This window comes from Prinia subflava, chromosome 4, assembly GCF_021018805.1.
Source record: "Prinia subflava isolate CZ2003 ecotype Zambia chromosome 4, Cam_Psub_1.2, whole genome shotgun sequence".
NCBI classification, from domain to species: domain Eukaryota; kingdom Metazoa; phylum Chordata; class Aves; order Passeriformes; family Cisticolidae; genus Prinia; species Prinia subflava.
This window is the reverse complement of record NC_086250.1, coordinates 67,132,362-67,152,303: the sequence shown is the minus strand read 5'-3', so window position 1 is coordinate 67,152,303 and position 19,942 is coordinate 67,132,362. Positions and strand designations below refer to the sequence as shown.

At 44.6% G+C, this 19,942-nt stretch overlaps 1 protein-coding gene across 4 annotated transcripts in view; it reads right to left on the bottom strand.

The window, feature by feature from the left end:
• Positions 1-19,942, bottom strand: part of FRMD4A (FERM domain containing 4A) — a 275,338-nt gene that overhangs the window by 170,844 nt on the left and 84,552 nt on the right. The window contains exon 1 of one of the 4 annotated variants that reach the window (XM_063397022.1): positions 6,110-6,343. The exons of 2 other annotated variants lie outside the window; for them this stretch is intronic. In XM_063397022.1, the coding sequence (XP_063253092.1) occupies positions 6,110-6,268 (159 nt within the window). In that variant the 5' untranslated portion in view covers positions 6,269-6,343. Of the gene's footprint in view, positions 1-6,109; positions 6,344-19,942 lie in introns of those variants that run through there. One more of the 4 variants, XM_063397021.1, reaches the window with a different exon arrangement.

The window sequence follows — 19,942 nt, the reverse complement described above, 5'->3', positions numbered from 1 at the left end:
CTGAAGGCAACTTTACAGTGTGCTATAAAAATACCTGGGAGTGGGAACTTAGTGAGCACTTCATGTGCTTTCTCCATGGACAACTTGAATGGAAATGGCTTGAGGTTTCCCCACAGGCTCTTTTTTTTTTTTTTTTTTCTGTCTGTGGGATATGATTTCTGGCAAAAATGAATTTTTAGCATTTGCATTTTCTCCTCTCGCTGTCTAACCCTCTTTGCTTCTGCCTGTAAGGAAGATGGGGTGAGAAACTGCACGCCACAAGTTCTTGAGCTGCAGCTCTGGGTGGATGGTTATTTTTCCGTCTATTTTTTTTTTTTTTAGTGTGATTTCTGTTAGTTATTGTGGTTTATTTGTTGGTGGTTTTTTTTGGTGGTTGTTGTTGTTTTTCCCCCCAAGGTAAGCAGCTCAAATCTCATAGCTGCTTAAATACGTAGTTATAAATGCCTAAATATGTAGCAATAAAGTTTGAGAAGTCTCCAGGGCAGCTCCAGAGACTGTGGACTGGATCAGCAAAAGTTCTGGGGAAAAGAAGTCATAGTTGCCTCCCCACAAAACTGGGAATTAGGCAGACTGCAAGCCTAGGGCCTGAAGCAGGGCATGACAATGTTCTGAGAACAGGGCAGTGGCCAGCAAGGAGCTCTTTGAGCTCAGCTCCATGGGGCCACCAGTGCCCCGTTGTCCTTACAAGCAGAAGGTCAGCAGCCCCACTGGAAACCCCTCTGCCCAGCACCAGAAGAGACAGGATCTGGGTTTGCTGTCTTTAAGGAGTCAGAAACAGCTCCAGCTAGAACCTGAGACCTGAACAACGTCCCATGCTCTCTACTTTAGTTAGTTAGTTAAATAAAGTGAATTTTGTTGGCTCTTTTCCCCTGCCCACCCAGCACTCCCACATGCCTAATCCCCCGTTTCCTCAGCCTTCATCGTGCTGGAGCTGACTAGATTAATGGGAAATGTTAATATGTCAGGCCTGGAAGGAAAGCAAAGAGCTGGTTGTGTTTGAATTCCACATTAATCTACTTGGTGATGAAGCTATAAATCAAAACCTGGAAATTTTGCCAATCTGAAATGATGTGTTTAACATTTCAGCCCTTTCCTTCCTCCCTCCTGCCCAACATTGCTTTGCACAGCCTTTTACAGCAGCAGGGCAGGCGTGCAAAATGCTGCTTTTGCTCCTGAATCTTTAATTGTTCCTAAACTTCAAAAGATGTCTTCAAGGCAAGCAGGGTGAAGAATGATGCTGAAACAAGACTGGAATTTCCAAACTGTTCCCTTCTGAGGAGGAAGACCATGTTTCCTCATAGGGTACGAGGGGTTATGGGGATGTCTCAGATCCCACCATGAAGTGGAAACAGTCCCTTTCTTGATGCAGGGTGCCAGCAAAATCCCAGGTGAATGGGGGAGAAACCCCAAAGCCCTGCAGGTCAACTTCCCATGGCAGCTGGGGGAAAACCCATTAGCACCCCATGGCCAACAGTGAATTCTGTGGGAAACATGCCTGAGGTGCATTCTCCTCAGGGAAACTGTAGGATCTGGAAAGTAGAAGCACAGAATGGTTTGGGTTGGAAGGAAGCTCAAAGGTCCTCCCCACCCTGCCATGGGCAGGGACACCTCCCACTAGACCAGGTAGCTCTGAGTCCCTTCCAGCCTGGCCTCAAACACTTCCAGGGATGGGGCACTCACAGCTTCTCTGGGCAGTCTGTTACAGTGCCTCAGTGCCCTCGTGAAGATTTAATTCTTAATATACAACAGTTTCTCCCTAATAGCCAAAAATGAAACTTTTTGCTAAAGCATAGAATATTCCATGAATTTGCGTATCTGCCAGCAGAGCAAAAGCTCTTTCCTCTTCCTCATTTTAGATTAGCACCCAGCCCCAAAATTCTACATCCTCACCTCCTTCCTTAATTCTATTGCCTGTAATTGGATATTTGGGGAGCAATGAGGTACTGCAGACAATTCTGCACTTGTGCCCATAACCTGAATGAGTAATTTCATCCATGTCTGCCTCAGTTTCTATAGCAGTAAAATTACTTAACTGTCTTTCCAAGATCTTGGTGGTTAAGAAGCAGTGTATAAAAAACACACAGCACTACTGTCTACAGAGAATGAGGAATTAAATGCCTGTGAATGGTATCCTTGAGAGATGGCTCTGCATCCAGTGTGTGCCTCTGACTTGGTAGGAGCAGTTGGTGGGATTTTAAACAGTCCAGACACATAAACACATTTTTACTGTAGATGTAAGTCCTACACTGCCTAATGTTCTTTGACATTGCACAGGCATAGCCAGGAAACTAAAACATTTGTTGATGGATTTAGAGATTAAATAAATAGTGAATTATCTTCAGGATGTTAAAATGCAGAACTGACTGCCTATCCCATAATAACAAGCCAGCCCTCCCCCAGTACTTCTTGAAATGTGAGTATTTCTGCAAAAGCAGGCACTGTGTTAGTTCACAAGGCCATTTGTTTAGTAGGTCAGAGCAGTCAGACATCTGGGCATTGGTAAAAATACATCCGACAGCTCGGTGACATCTTGCACAACTGACTGTCTGAGCCTCAACTGGAAGTTTATTATTTGTTCATCCCCTTTTTCAAATGAATTCCCATCATGCAGTCAGAAAACCACACGGTGGATCACAAAACACAGTTTAAAAACATAGCAAGCATTCGTTACAATTAAAATACAGCAACTGGTGAATATTAGCCCCACTGAAAACAGATCAAGGCAAGAGGTTTGTTTCAGGCTGGGCAGACAAATGTGTCCCTGGGAATCACAGCAGACTTGGGGGAGGATTTATTTGCTGGGAAAGAAATGCAGTCTGAGACAGATGATGGTACCCTTCAGGATACCAGAAGCCTCCAGCTCTCAGAACTGCTCAGATGGCCTGAGTACCAAAGCATTGCTTACAGACAGTGAAAAATGGAGTCACTCAGCATCCCTGAGACAAATCCAGTCTGGAGACCAGGAATGAAGGAACAATTTTCTGATTGTTTTAACCTATTTTATAATAACTGCTGCTCAGAGTGCAGCTTGAGCAAGTCCAGACTTCCAATTTCTGTGTCAGGTTGGATTTGAAGACTGAAGAGTTTCAGATATCACTCTAACCACTGCAGCCAGCATCACCCCAAAACTGCTATTTCATCTATCTCAGCTAAAGCATTGGTGCTGATTTGCTGAGAGAAAAGAAAGTAAAGTCTCTCATCATAAATAAGGGAATGACATTGATTATGTTGATGCCTGGAGCTTGTTTTGTTTCCAATAACCCTTGTATTGGCAGTAAATCTGTACCCTCTGTACAATGTTGTCTTAGTTTTTATATATTTTGTAGATGGGACAGTAGAAAGGAATTGTCAAGTTTTGGATTGTTTTTAAAAAAAATGTCTAAGTCAGAGCCATACCTGAGCAACCACAATCCTGGCTGGTGGAGGAGCTGAGTTCTCCCCAGTTGTGTGTCCTGCATGGGTCCTGCTCAGCCAGAACCTGGCTGTGGGCTACACTGCTCTGCTACCCCAACTCTGTTTCAGCAGAAGGCACCAGAAGCAGAGATGCACTCAGATATGCTTAACTCAAAGAACAAGAAATGTCATACTATTCAGAGTATGAAAAAGCATGGCTTAATTGTACAAAGTTGACTAATATATCTCTTTAATGTTCCTTTTAAGGGTTTTTCTGGTTCTGGTACCAGGCAGAAGTCCTACACTGGTCTGCTTTGCTCTCAAGGTGCAGTAGCAACAGGGATTAATATATAGAGACAACAAAAACTAGCATAGTCAAGAGCTTATTTGCTCATCTAAATAATCAGCAGTGGACGAAGTTTCTGTCTCTGGGAAGTGATTAAACTGCCAGGCTTTCTGTCCAAGCAATATTCTACTAAAATACCCTGCCAGCATTTAAATTGGACGATGCTGGCTACTGGAGGAAATGCTTTTAAGATTAATATCCATAAGTGTAGAGCTAGCTATCAGCTCATGCTGGCTGCTAATAACCCTGCTGCTGCTGGAGCTCTGCAGTGATGAGCTATGAGATGCCTGTTCCAACCAGCCTCCACCCAGCAGCAATTCTCCTGGTACCTGACCCAGCATTTCAGATCCTCTCCAAAGAACTGCAAGCTCATGAGCATTGACAAATAAAGTGACGTGGTTTTACTGAGCTTTTGCAGATGTTCACAGATTCTGTCTGAGAAACAAACAACTATTCGAGTCCATCCTGACCTGTGAGCATCTTTCAGGCTGCATTAATGCTTGTTTGGGTGGGAAGAGAGGCACCTTTCCTGGTCCCATTTCATTGGCACAATTCCTTTCCCATTTCATCAGGGAATAATATGCCAGGATCATGATATAATGCCTTGGGGGATGGCTCAAGGCTTGTGCATTTTGCAATGGAAAAAGTGCACTTGTGAATGTGCTCAATGCTCTCAGCAACATAAATCTGCTGAGAGAACACCAGTCCTGGGAGTCTTCACAGGCTATGGCTTCCCCTGATGCATGGTGCACAGGTTGGGATACATTATTAGTAATCAGAACCTGGACACATCTGCAAACCAACTCCTTAGGTTTTGAGGATGATTTTACATAGGTGGAAGGTAAAAATGAGGTTCAGCATTGAGCCCTCTTGCTTCCCCCTCCCCTTTCCCAGCCCCATGTGAGCTGATTAGGTTCAGGTTCCTAAGACATGCTGCAGAGAGAGGGTGGGGCAGCCCCACACCACAGGCAGCCTCTGCACAGAGTGACCTCTGGGTTCACCTCAGCCAAGGGTCAGCAGAGCCCAGGGAGGGCAGTGTGGGTCCCTTGGAGCCATCCCCGTGGTGCATCTCAGTGGGGTTTCAAAGCCAAGCCCTGGATAATGGGTTTGTGTTACTGGCTGTGGGTGTCTTCTGGAACAAACAAATACTTAAAATAAAAATGCTGCCCATGCTTGCTGAACTCCAAAGACCATAAAATCTATTCCTGAAGTCTGCTGAAACCAGAGCATGATTTGAAGCTGGTTCAAAGTTTGCTGAAATTACTGAGAGCCCTGCCCTGGTCTCCCTCTAACCAATACACACAATTTCTACAGGCTTTTAATCTGTTGCCTTCTGTATGACTTGGCTTCACACATGGAGACTTCCAAAGCACAGGAAAAGCAAAATACCAAGTAAATGGGAGTAGCAGAAAATCCATTTTCCAAATGCAAATACCAAGCAAGCACTCCCGTGTCCAGCGTTAGACAAATCTGTGGAGATGATAAATACTGTAACAGGCTTGTCCCCACAACAGAATAAATATCCAGACTCAGTTGTCTAAAGCTGATTAAAAAACCAGACAAGCTGGTTGGTTTACAGTGTCATTGCAACCTGGACTTACCTATGGACTGGAATGAGTTGCTTTTCAAAGTGATATTCAATACTAGTTCCTTTTCTTCAGTTTGTTTAACCCAGTTTAACCAGTCTCAGAAACACACACAGTTTATTAGAGCTGGGTCACTGTACCTCAAGCTGCAAGCAGTTTGTGTGACTTTACAGAGAAGCCAGTTGTCCAAGCCCCAAAGCTCTCTATACCACATAAACCATATATCAAGCAAACCAGGAATTTTAGGCAATCAGATGCCTGGGACTTTGCAAGACGAAGCAGTCACAAGGCATTGCACAAGTCATTTATGGATAATTAGTGCTACTGCAGTTTAAAAACCTCTACAAATGCCCATTTTCCACAGATTAGGTGCCTTTAGGCATCCTTTCCTCTGGGTAAATTATAAATTATTCCTTTGCAGCTGTTGGGACAGCCTGAGGATGCAGACAATCTACGGTTGTCCTTCTGAGTTTAACGCTCATGGAAAGGGGTTATAGCACATTGAACCCTAATTTCCTTTTACTTATTCCCCCCCTGCTCTGTGGGAAGGAGAGTTTGGAACTGTGTTCCACCGTGGGAGACCCCATCACCAACCTCCAAAAAGAGAAACCAAAGAGTTTCTCCTGCCACCCCTCCCCTGCCCACAGCATCCCCTTTGTCCCACTGCTTGTGTAGGACCCAAAGTGGTTGGGAGGAGCAGGACAGGACCCTGTGAGACTCCCAGGGGGTCTCCCCTCTGCAGCCTCGGGGTTTGGGGGTCTGGCCTGGTGTTTTGTTACCCTACCTGATAAACGTCTCTGGAAATGCACCATGGCTTCAGCATGAGCTGCAGGACCCTCAGATTTCCAAAGCGGCAATTCCTCAGAGCCCGGGACGTCAGGCTCCACACCAGGCTGTCCCAGCTGTAGAGGAGATCCTCAAAGCCAAAGAGCACAGCAGCCATGCCAGCTCCCTGTGTGAATCACCCCAGATTCCCTGCTCGGAGGCAACCAGCTAATCCCAAGGCGCCTTATGAACTGCAAGGTTAAAGAGTCACTGAAGTTTCCATCAAAGAAGGAGAACGAAAATGAGGAAAAAAAAACCAAACCACCAAACCACCAAACCGAAACGGACAACAAAAACCAGCAGCCAAAATAAACTGTTTGGGGATGTGTCTTTCTCCCTTTGCATACGCCTTTCAGGATGTGGTTTCTCCCTCTGTGTATCTTCTCAGAGCGAGTCCTGCTGCACCCAAGGATGAGCAAGGAAGAGGTAAAAATACCTCTCCTGACTTAGGAAGGCATTTGCACATCCCTTGCAAGGACTTCTTGGTAACACTGCATCACTTCCCAGCTCTCTGCTGCAGACCCGAGAAGCAAACTCGGATCCAAAGTCATCACTTTGCATGCTCAGTCCTGGGACTCCATCCAGAGGGAAGAAAAAAGCCGCTCACTCTATGTCTGCCAGCATTCCCAAGACATTCCACTATTGGGCTTAACTCTTTCAAACACTCCCCAAGAACATCTGAGAAGGCAGCTCTGCCACATGCAGCACTTCATCCTTTCATTTCGTGTGTTAACTCACCACTGCACAGTTACACTCCACTCTTTTTCCCACCCAGCTGTCTTTTCTGGAGCCTTTTCATGTTTTGAACTCATAAGGAAACTTAATCTTTGCGTGAGAATTATGCAAGAGTCTGCAAAGCACCTTATTTATCCAAGGGGTGATATTTTTGAAAGTTGATGGCTTTTTGCTATCAGTCTTACTCAGCTGACGTGGAGATATTTTTAACCCGTGGTTAGTTTGCATTCATAAGGGTGGGTCTCATCTGAACAAGCCCAGGGGGAAGTTCCAGAAGAATTGGATGCTAAAACACCCTCTTTGGTCCATGGATACAAAGATTCACTCCTGGCATTCCTTCCTAAAATAAGTACTGAGAAGAGATCAGTTCCCTGCCTGTTTCCCCACAGGAGCAGCTTGTCTGGGTGGAGACTTCAATGCTGTCAACATCTATGATGAGTTGAGCTGAGGGAAGTGGTCCAGTGAGGGCAAAAATACATTATCAAGATGAGGATTTTGCAGTTCAGTTAAATCACAAAATCATGGAGTTAAGTTGCAAGACATTTTCCAGCTAATTTCAGTGAGTGCTTCTTCTTCCTCTTTAATCACCAGGTGTGGAAACTGAGGTTGGAAGTATTTTTATCAAAGGCACAGTGCAAGCCAGCGCCCTTGGAGACAGCTGCCTGTCAGTGCTATTTTTCACTCATTTTATTCTCCCTTCCGAGGAATGTGTGCAAAAAGGCCACAGGATTTGGAGGGAGCAGACAGGAGTCAGCTGGAGAATACCCACATGGAGGCACTTCCTAGGAGGCGTTTTTTAGAGGGGTAGGCAGGACAGCTTGAGCTGAAATCATGAGGGACCCGCACACACTGAACTCCTAAAACCGCAGATTTAGCAGAGGTGAGAAGGCATCATTTCCAAAAAGCCTCAATGTCTCCCCTAATTCAACTCCCTGGATAGGGAAGAAGCAGGAATTTTAATATCTGCTTGATTTTCTGTGGGTCTGTCCCACCATGACCCCATCCATAATTTGTTCTTTGGGGAATGAAGGACACAAAGCGAGCTGGGCATCACGACAGCAGCACAAGGATGCTCGTCAGCTCATTGACAGGGCAGGTGGAGGGCCAGGAAAATACAGCTGCAAAATTCATGTTCTCAGCCTAATTGCTTCTTCAGGACTTCATTTTTAGAGCAGCTTCATAAAAGTGGTAATAAAATTGGTATAAATAAAATTTATGGTAATAAAATTGTAATAATGTTTCCTTTAAACTTGTTAGGAGTTATTCATTCTGCAAAGTGCAGTTTTCCTTCCTCCTCCCCCTGTCCCTTGCCTGTTTTCTTGGTGTCCAGCCTTTGCTGTAATCTCCCTCTGCTCACCCTTTCTTGGTTATTTTCCTGCCTTTAAACTCTGTAACACACTGCTTTTGTTAGCAGCGATGTAGACAAGGGACCAGGAACATCTCCATTATAAAGCCTCATTTGGAAGAAGGGAATTTTATTTATATATATATATCTGACTTGACTAGACAATATTTGCTTCAGGCTACAGCCTGGTATACAAGATTTCTGCCTAGGAGCACAAGAGAGGAAAAGAAGGAAATGTGTTTGATAAAGGAAAACAGAGGGGGGGAAAGAAACCCTAGCAAGTGATTGCTCTGGGATGTGACCTAACCCCTTTGGCATTCTGGAAAGAGGAGAGGAGGGGAAATGGAGGATATACCGCAGTTTTAAAATTAGCTGCTCCATATGTGCATCAAGTCTTTCCTTATGGCTGAAAGGAGATTTTCAGCCCCTGTCCCAGCTCGGTAATTACTCAACAGATGAGGGCAGCTCTGAAGGAGCCTTTTCACTTGGCTGATGACATAATCAGACTTTCTGGAAACAGTTCTCGCATGTATTTATTTAACTGATAGACTGGAGCAGTCTCCTCAGGAGTCACTTGAGTCTAGAGAAGGCCCAGTGAACATTTCAGTGGATAGATTTACCTTCATGATTAGAGCAGATTGTCTGGTTTCCTGTGGAGGTTTCCCTGCTGACCTTACACATAGCATTTTTTGAGAGAGTAAAAGCTGTCTAAGTACAGATTGCTCAACCCACCTTGAACGACACAAGGGAATTGCAGCCATGGAGGTTTCTCAGGCAAAGATAGCCCATCACCTCTAGAGTCAAGGGATACTCTATCAAAAGAGCTCTTCTCAAGCCAGACACCACAGAATGTGCTCTTTCTTATCCAAAATGGTCAGAAGAGGTTATTGCTACAGGGAATGGCAGAAGAGAGGAGAAAAAATTACTGAGAATTAGCAACTTGGCTCTTCCACTGGTGTACTCTTTGAGGAATTTCTATAAAATCATCTTATAATTCTATAAAACATGCTCAGCTTCACCTTCACTAAGGTCAATTAGAAAAAAAAAAAAAAGAAGCCCTTTGCGCTCTACATGGATCTATAGACATTTGCAGGTCTTTTCCTCTCTAATTATGCGCTGATTATTTCCTGCTGTTTCTGAGAAAATGTCAGCCAAAACATTTACTATGAAACCTCCCACGTTTTACTGACAGTCCAAAGGCTTTTACTAGGGCATAAAAATAGCTCGTTCCTTCCCTTGGAAAAAAGCAGAACACCAACCCTCTTGAGCTGCTGTGCTGTTCCATGGGACTGCCACTGGGGCCTGAAGGCTGGGGGTGTATTTCCCATCCCAAACCCTGCAGGCAGCTCCTCCTCTCTGCACACCCTGCAAATCCCTGCCATGCACCGGTGTAGGTGGGTGCTGCCTGCGCCAGGAGCTTGAGAGATGGGTCCATGTTCACCTTGCTATGTTCTGGCCTTGGAAAGAGCAGTTCAGCATCTCTCTTCATCATACTTTAGAGTAAACCTCTACCCACAGCTTTCTGATGGGTGTGGATGTGTTTGGGCAAGTTGAAAGAAGGATGTGCCAGGTGGAGGCAGTTTCTTTTGAGTTTGCTGTAGAGATACCAGAAACATCCTGTTTCTGCTCTGCAAATGCCCCCAGTGGTCCCTGTAGCTCCAGCCCAATGTGGTCTTTTAGGTTCTATTTCAAATTCACGGCCCTTTTTGATCTTTATTTCTCTATAATGTAAAGAGGATTAATGTCGTTAGAGCTCCTTTTCATGTCACAGCTTCATGTTTTCTTGTCTTGGACATGATTTTTTGAGAAATTTTGCTGGTTACAATTTTCTCCTTGTGCCTTAATGGCACATCATATCTGATATGATGGGAGAGGGTAAGGAATGCCCTGCTGCCAAGTCATCAAACACATGGATAAGGAGCCACCCTTCTCCCTTCACATGTGCCCAGACAGAGCCAGGGCTCTCAGTAGGGACTTACAGCAGTGACCTCCCTCCTGTACCTGCACTGAAACACAGAGTCCCCCAAGATTTTAAATGGTCATTGTGCACCAAATCCACTTGAGAACCTAAGCCTCCAAGTGCCCTGTTTCCACCTGAATCAAGGTGCTGCCATCCCTCATGTTGACTCATCTGGGTTTCTCTGTCTTTCCCCTGATGTGGGACCTTGCTGTCACCCAAAGAGGGATCATGGAGGGTTTCTATGTGTCTAGTTGGGAGCTTCCTGGAGTGCAAGGACCACAACTTATTGGTTTTATTTCTTGTATTTTGTACTTTGTTTGTATGAGGAAAGCTTTGAGAGAACATTTTTAAAAGGTTTGGGTATGGCATTTGATTTAAAGAAGCAAATCCTGAGACTTTGACGGCTGTTATACAGTATGCTCTAGGCAGAGGAAACTCTACAAGATTTAAGAGAAGTGAAAATAAAGTATAGGTGTCCATACTGGGTCTGCTGAGAGCTTTGATAAGCTAAGAGTTGGCCCTGCATTAATTTTGGATTGCTGAAAAATTGTGACCTCAGTCTGACTGGGCCAAAATGGGTAACAATGATCATGCCTGGACCTTTACAAGCTTGTAGAGGAGGCACTAACACCCCTAGCTCACTTCTCTGGAACTGCTAGACAAGCAATTGTTCCTGGAAGTATTGGCCCAAAGATCTGCTGCCCCATGCAAATATGATGCCTGTGCCTGCTCTGCTTCAGTTAACTGTCCTCCTAACTCTCACCTTCCACATGCTTCCAAAACCACAGATATGAACAGCCTCCCCCTTGCTGCCCTGCTCTGCCAGCGCTGAAAGCCCTAAAATTTTCTTGCAGAAAAAATTCAAGAAACTGAAGACTTCCCTTCTGGTTGCACTTAAGGACGAACATCATGAGTCAGAAATTCCGGCCAATTTCCTCAAGATGTTCTCACGAGTCCATATGGCCTAAAATGTTCCATAATGAAATGAACTGCTGCTTCACAGTAATAACAGAATGAAAATTTACTATTCCAGTCATCCACCTTGATCATAACATTTCTAAAGCTCTCTGAAGTGTAGAGTGCTCTGGTAGTGCTAAGTGTTATCGTTATGCCAACAGCAGCTCCATCTGTGTAAGGCTGTTCATGTCCTCACTCTAGAGAGATTTTTATTGACTGACAGAGGAGAGTATGTCATCTCCTCAAATCATACACATTTCATTTCCTAAAGTAAGTTGTGTTAGTGATTTAACAAGGTTTAAGAGTAGGTGAATCCTATAAAGCTGGGCTTGTACTTGTCCCTAATATTCCACCAGCTAAAGTGATTTTCACTTCTACTTTGCAGAAACGTGAAAGAGATTGTGCAGAGATTTGCTATTCAATCCTCTTTCTCCATGGATGCTGTGGTGAATGAGTATGCAGGAGGGGATGTAGGTCAGGACAATGTATTAAGGAAATAGTGCAGAACAGCCGCAGAAAGTGAATGGTGAGATCTTAAATACGATTATTCACTTTGGAAACCCAAGCTTATGATTAACTCTGATCCTGCTGGGCCCTGTAATGTCACAGGACCAGGCTCTCCAGTCAAAACAGCACGTGCTTGCACATGCCCATCACCACAAGGTTCATCTTCACCCTGCTCTCTGCTATCATGCAGAAATGCTCAGGAGAATTATTTTTGGCCAGAAGAAAACAGAAAAATCACACCCCTGTTGTGAGGCATGTATGAACAGGGAACAACCAAGAACTCATCCAGCCCCTGAGCAGTTTTCCTTCCATGTTATTCACCCATGTCTAAAACAGCCTCTGACAAGGTTTGGGGGTGAAACAATACAAGCCTGAGACAAACCTGTGTCTGTGCCCATCGGGCGGGCACTGAATCTCAGACTGAGCCTCGAACATGCCTGACTGCCCACAGAACAAGGCACACACTTGTGCAGTTATACCCTTCTTGTTCCAAGCTTTTGCTTATTCCTTTGGTGACTGGAGCAAGTGTTTGCCTTTGGGGGCTGGAATTAGATGAACACTAAGGTCCTTTCTAATCCAACCCTTTCTATGATTCTTTATGAGAGGTTCCCCTGTTACGTCTGTGTTCACATAATTTTGAATTATATATTTATCTTGTGCTTCCCACCTCTCATCAGGTGATGATCAAGCTGTCCCAAGGGCCTTGGCTGAGGGCTGTGGTTTTGAAAACATACTTTTTCACATTGCAGGTGTCCCCTAACTGGCCCTATTTGCCTGCAAGAAAGGACAAACCTGGTGGGTCACAATCAGCCAGTCTGCAGTTCTGCCCTATGGCATGGTAGATAATTTAATGAAGGGCAGTCTTGCTGTCCATGCAAAACAAACCTAACACACATCACAAATGGCCCAATGCAGCAGAACATTTCCTTGCAACTTATCCTGCAGATACATTTAAGTGTCTGCCTGATTCAGACCGTAACACTCACTGCTTTCAGTGACTGATACAAAGTCCTTTCTGTTCACTTACAAGGGTGAGCATTTCATTGAAAAGAAGGAGGGCACAGGGAACATATTTTGAAAAATCAGTGGTCCAGATTTCTCATGTTTGAGCTTTCTTATGGGTTGAAAAGTCTGTTCCTGCCCAAAATAAAGAAGGCATATTTAATTTATTCCAAAACTCCTTATAAAAAAAACCATTACTAGTAAATACTGATATTGCTGGTTAGGATGTAATTGTCACTGGACAGAGAGGAAGATAAACAGGTCAAATATAACCTTCAGAGTGAAAATGAAGAGGAGTCTGGTCCTATTCCAGAAAAGTCATCAGTTTCTTGAGCAATTTTAGAAGAGTCATATAGCTTTATGGGTCTCCATTTCCTCAGTAGATTAATTCACTGTCATTTCTAACGTGATATCAAATCTCAGGGGAACAACTTCACATTAAAAAGTAACTAAGTGTTCTAGAAAGCCAACTGGTCATATTCCATGGGAGTTAAGCAGCAGAAAAAAAAAGCAGAAATACTTAAGATATCTTGGGTCGACAATATACCCTCTGTGTTGAAAGCTCCTACAATGATTACCAAAATGAGCATAACTGTGGGTGAATAAATGTTCCCTGAGGTGAAGACTGCTTATGTGTTTGTGTGCTGCCTGTGGGAATAGTGCTGTACACATCCAGGTGATGCTGTGTGTGCAGGGAGGCTGCCCTGGAGGAAGGGGATGTCCCAGACTGAACCACAATGCCCTGTGTGTGCACACCCTTGCACACTCACTCATGGCATCTGCACGGGGGCTCCTTGGCTGTTTCTATTGCCACAGCACAATTAATCTGCAGATGGGAAATGCAGGAGTCAACAGAGAGGGATTTCTGTACCGGAGCAGATCTTCCTGCTGAGAGCACCTCCCCAGCTGGCACCAGTTAGACCTTCTCAGTAGAGCACAAGAGTTGACCTCTACCCCTTTTGCTCCTGAAACGCAGACCCCTGTGGCTCCTGCTAATGGAAAACCTCCATTTTTATGTAGGACAGCTCTGGATCCATGCCATCTGCAGTGATAATGCATGCACAGTTGATAGAATAGGATAACTTGCACTTCTGCTGCTGGTTGGTTTAAAACCCTGAGCAAACATCAGCTTCTATTGATGCACTGGGAGGTTTGCATAATTGAGCTGCTACCAGGGCTGTGACAAACAGGGACAAGAGGGCTGAAGTGCCCCTGTGGGACAGCCAGTCCCAGAGGCTGGCAGTCCTGGCCTTCCTTTTCTCTGTTTGCTTTCTACAGCTACTACCACACCAGCATTTCCAGATGGGGTACTGAGTTTCAGGAGGTATAAATAGTAGCCCATACTCCTGCAGAGGTGGAGAGAAGTTAATCAAACTCTCCCGTGCTCTGTCTTCCAACCTGATGGTTTGCCATGGGGGATCCTAGCTCACTGTCTGGCTTGTTTGCTCAGACTTCCTGAAAAGAGGATAAAACAGATCGAGCGCCGCCGGATCGAAGCAGCAAGTCAGTCACTTCATTGTCTTTATGAACAGAGCAGACTGAAGCTGTTCAGAATTTAAAACAAAGAGGATTTACGCTCTTGATTTAGAAATTTATGACTCATTCCGATTTTGGCTGTTAGAAGCGGCTGTCATTTCCCCTGCCCCCAAAACATCCATACCGTAAGACATAAAACCCATAAGCTCTTTGCTGTTCTTATCTTGATGCACAAAGAATTCAAATGTTCACTGTTGCTATCTGGAGCTTGACTTCCTGTTATTAAGAAGGACATCCTAGTATTTAACAACATAAGATTTTTATTTTTTCCCCCTTCTTCAAGCCAGGCAGAAAGTCTAATGATTCTGGGGTTTGTTTCCTGCTTGTAATTAAGTAGGTCACAGCTGCAAAGCAAGAGAACAAGAAAATATTCAGATCACACAAAGCCAAGAGCTATTAAATCATTTGCAGCTGAAGGATATGGCAGATTTTCTTTTTAAAAAGAAGATTCAAGTCTAAGGAAAACAAATATAGGAACTTTTAGGAGAATGATGAATTTGGAAGTTCTGCCCAAGCACCACAGTAGCTCAGAAAAAAGGAGTGATCAAAACCCAGCTAATGTTGTTCACAAGTTGAATAGCTCTATGTGGTTGAAATAAATTCACTACTTCATTGCTTAGAGCCATATATTCTATCCATGCAATCCACTTGGAACCACATGCAAGACTGCCCTCATTTCTTCTGGGCAGTTTCCACCAGGCCCTCTGTGTCAGCCTGGAGTGCCACACCATGTCCTCTCCTGTAGGTCCCACACACCCTCCCCAGCCCCAGATGCAGCTCAGACACAGCAGGATCTCCACCCAGACATGAAACTCCCATGGCACCAAAGGTCTTTTGATCCACACTCGTAATTTGTGTGGTTGTGCTGCCCCTGATTTGGGTCCCCCTCCAGCTCTGCCTAGGACAGCAAGCTGCCCCTGGTCCCTGCTGCACTGCCTACACCCCAGAGACAGCAGCAGTGCATGGTCCACTGCCCTTGATAAGCCACGCACACATGGATTGAGCAACAATCTCTGAACAACTCTGACAGCCCTCAGCCTGATCATGGACAGGAATCAACTGACAAAGCCATGTCACAACCTTGCAAAGCAAGGGAGAACTTCCTTTGTGGGCTGAGGTGTTGATCTGTGAGAATCAGGCACTTAAAGTTGGTCCTGATTCACCTCATTTGGTTTATTTCAGGATTTGGGAGAAGAATAAATGACTGCACATTTCTGTTGTGGTGCTTTTGTCTAGACCTCAGTATAAAGACTCCTCCAAGCCATTGCTCCAGCAAGATGAGGGGGCAGAGAGCAACAACATTCCCCAGGTACAGTACCTGGGGTTGTTCTGCTCCGTCATGAAAAGGAGATGAAAAAGGGTACTCAGCTATGAGAACTGCCCCATTAATTGTCTGCCTTGGTCTAAAGAGTAATGGAGATGTGTCCCAAATGCATCATTGCTGTAACAATGGGGCTTTTATTCTGTGCACTAAGAAAAATGGTCTTTGGGAAGATTTATGTCTGAAGCCCACCAAAAATCAACACTGAACACGGCAGTGGTCCAGTCAGACAGGAATCACTGCCTGGGCATGGAACACCCGCTGTGAATCTGCTTGATTTCAAAACAGTGTGTTTGGTTTTGTCAGAGAGTGATTAAGATATGGGTAGAACAGCAAGAAGGAAAGCTTATTTCTGCTTCTATGAAAATGTGATCAACAGAGACATAAATTTCTGCCGTTATAAATTGGTGATGACCTAATGTTTGTTCAAGCTCTGATTGGGAAACTTGTCATGGGAAAGAAAAGCCCACGTAGATGATATTCTGGGCTCTGTCCCTGTGTGACCAGACGTGGTCAGTTCATTCCAGGATAAGAGAATGTGGACCTTTTCATGTTGGTATTTCTTGGCTTTGCAAGCTAGGAACTGGGAGGGAGAGCTGGTCATTGCCTCCTCAGTGGGCAATGGTTATGAAACAGAAACAACAGAAGGTTTCTCAGAGGCTGGTGCCTGGGGAATTTGAGGTCAGGCCTGCAGTCTCTCTTTGCAAACCCTGGCCTCATGGAGAGGAGCTGAGTGCAAGACTGAGGTGGTGGATACTCTGGGCTGCACAAGATGCCTGATCCATCCTCACATGATTCAAGGTGTCTGCATTTGTGGGTTCCCATCTGCAATTTCTCTAAAAGGCAGTGATTTCAGAAATGTGTTTCTCCCTTCCCTCTAAAATGGAGTTCTTTCACCCTGAGCCCCTAACACAGAGGACTCCTGGGGGAAAAGGTGCTGATTTCAGAGAAAACACTAGTGCTGAGTGCTTTAAGGGATGTTCAGAGACCCCATGGTATCTCTTGGCCTTTTCAGGAAAACATTTATGCTGCCTACACCCTGGATCTGCTCTGGGTCTGTCAGCAATTTCCCTTCCAGTCTAGGGTGGATAACAGCATCCATGGATTCATATGAAACAAAGTTCAGGACTGAAAAGCTTTCAAAATACTTCTGTGACCCAGAGCCTGGCCAGCTCCACAAAGTCTGCTGTGACTGATTGTCAGGAAAAGGGGCTAGGTCATCCACTGGCATCAGCCTGATTATCTTTCCCCTGACACCATTCTCCAGAAGCCAGAGGTTGGCCCCAAGGACACTTTAACCACTCTCCGGTGACTGATTGGATACACTGGAATGCACTAACATAATTGTGCTTTTAAAAATCAACCTCCTCTGGTTTTATGACTCTTCTTGGCCAGGTTCCCACTTGCTTTAACTGAAGCAAACCCTTTTTCTCCTGCAGGAAACTGCCACTATTGGTGCATTTGAAAGCTTATGGGAGGATACACAATGCTTGCATTACAACAAAGTCCAGGATGGAAAAAGGAAGCTTTCCAACATTTCAGAGTGGAAATTATGAAAATTAGAAAGCCTCCTCCCAGTCTCTGGTGTGGTTTGCAGGCATGAGTTGGGTGGAGAGATGCTGGAGAGGGAGGAAGGGGATGTGGATGTGCACTGGGAGCTAATGGGAGCCCGGAGGTTTGATCCTGCATCAAACATTCCCAGATTTGCAGGGTGTTGGCAGTGGAGCTTGGCTTTTCCCCTAAAAGCATCTCAGCTGCCAAGTGGGAGCAACAGCACTGGCTGGATCTTGCAGAGGTCTGCAGAGGATCAATGTCTGCAGAGCCTTGTAATAGGTAAAGTCCAATGTATTATAAGGAATAATTTTAAATTGTGGTGTAGGATTGCCAAACTCCCCTCTTGCAATATCCTGTTTGTCATATTGGCCTTGACAGATTTTCTTGGATGGTGTTTTCAAATATTGGGAACTCCAGGCTCTGCCCTCAGGCAAAAGTAACAGCTTTGAAGTCAGCTCCAGGAAAGGAGAAGTGAAACACTGGCAGTTCATGTTTCTTGCTTTTTGTGGAAATCTGGACCTTTAATGAGGGTAAACTACCTGTAGGGTTTTAACCTTGATCATCCTCCTCCCCCTCTCTGCAGGTGCATTAAGAAATGACTGAAAGACAGAAAGTTACTTGATGCCAACCCCTTCCAGCTTCCTAAGATGCTCCAAAGTGTTATGGATAATATTACAACATGCAGGATAAGTCTTGTAGTGAGAGATGTACTGTGCCTATGGAATCTACAGCAAATGGGTTAATAAAAGCAAGATGTTGGAGAGCTTTTTTTGGATTATTGTGGAGGACAAAAAGGACATTGACATTCTCCTCTCTGAACAGCAGCAGTTTCTCATGGATCATGTTGATCAGGGGAGCTCACTGATTTGTGCATCCCACAGTGCTCTCACCCAGGCAAACCTCAGCATCTTTTTCAGATACATTAAATACAGGCATTTATGCAGCAAAACTGACATGAGACACGTATCTCTTTGAATGCCAGATTAAATCTATCCTGCAAAGAAGGAGGGGCATATGGAAAGGGTGCAAGCACAGGATCCAGTCCCCTTCATACCTCCCCAGCTGCCCTGACCTCAGGTGAGGTATCTGTCCCTTTGTCCAGCCACTGGTGCTATCTCAATGATCTACTTCTGGTGCCCACAGCCTGAAAACACACACATATGGAACACTGTGCTAGAATATGGTCATGGATCTGTCCTTCAGAGCAGGTTCAGACATTCCCTCAGGGTCTCTGAAGACAGATGTCTCCAAAGGAAGTAGTGAGCCCCAACACAATCCCCCCATCCCCAAAAGACTCAAACAGAATGTCTTAATATTGAACAACAGTTTCTATAGACACAGCTTCAAGGACACAGAGAATTGGCAGGGTTCTGCTGCCTGGCACCTGCCCTGCATCTGCTGGAGTCATGCAGGTAGGGTCATGGAATCATTAAGATTGGAATAGACATCTAAGATAATCAAGCCTAATTAACTCAGAACCACCGTGTTCACCACAAAACCAGGTCCCCAAGTGCCACATCCACAAGACTTTTGAACACTTCCAGGGATTGTGATTTCACCACTTTCCTGAGTACCATGTTCCAATGCCTGACCAACATTTCAGTGAGATTTTTTTCCTAGTATCCAGTCTAAACCTACCTTGGTTGAACTTGGTGGAAAATGTTATTGACAAGAGCATATATTGCTGCTCTTATGACACAAATTTGAGCTTTGCTGGGACTCGGGTCATCTTCTAGTGATCCAAAGCAATAAGGAGGCAGAACTATATCATAGAGATTGATAATTTCTCTGGAGTGCAGCATATATATTTTGCAGTGCACATGCCCCTCTAGAATTCTCCTCCAAGGACAAGCAGAACTCCTAAAGCTATGGTAATGCAGGGCTTCCCAGGCCAAACCCTGGGGTGAAAACTGAAGATTCAAAGGGCCATTTGAGCTGGGCTAGTTCAGATGCCTCATCAGGAGCAGCTCCCCAGGACTAAACACGCAGAGCAGACATTGTGTTTATGTCCTTTAGCTGGAAAGGCCAACTCATCCCATGCACAATTGTCTTGAAGATATTGGGATGAGTTGTCACCAGAAGACACACATTACTCTCTTTTCTTTGACTACTTAAGAGTCCTAAAACAGTAATAAAATTACTATGGTTTCATTAAGAACTTGCAGATGTACAATTGGAAGTAAGCTGACATGAGGAACACATATTAGTAAAAACTCCAATCCCTAGATTAAATATCTCTTAGCTGAGTTTCTCCAAAACTCACCTCATCCTCCCAGCTCATCTGCTGGTAACTGGCAGGGTGGAAATTCCCTGGGGCAGGAACTTTTGAGTTAAGGCTGATTTGATTTGCACTTGCAGGGATTTCTAGTCTGAACTAAAGTGATAAAACTGTAAAATGGTACTTGTTCTGCACATAGATCCCCAAAGGGTAGATGCTTGGTGCACCAGCATTAATTGCAGGTTATCAGTCCTTAACTATTTCACTCAGAGTTAACTTAATCTGTGTTGATGCAAAACCTGGAGAGAAAATAGATACCCATGGTCTCACCCCATCAAGAATGGTGGTTTTTATAGCGGGAGGACTGGAAACTAAAATGATTTTCAACCTCAGTCAAGAAACTTGCTCACTTATTTCAAAGCATGCACAACACTAATTGGACCTTCTAAATATATTCCAGAAATACAGCTTGATTTTAGAGTGTGTGCGGGTGGCTAAATGGTGTCATTTGCAGTCCAGTACCTTTCCAGAAGCTTTTGACGTGGTAGCTTTAGGAAGTGGAGACAAATTGCACCCCATGTCTATGCAATTTGGAGAGTATGAAAGTTTGGTCCTGACAAAAAAGAAAACTACAACAAAACAAAACAAACCCCACCA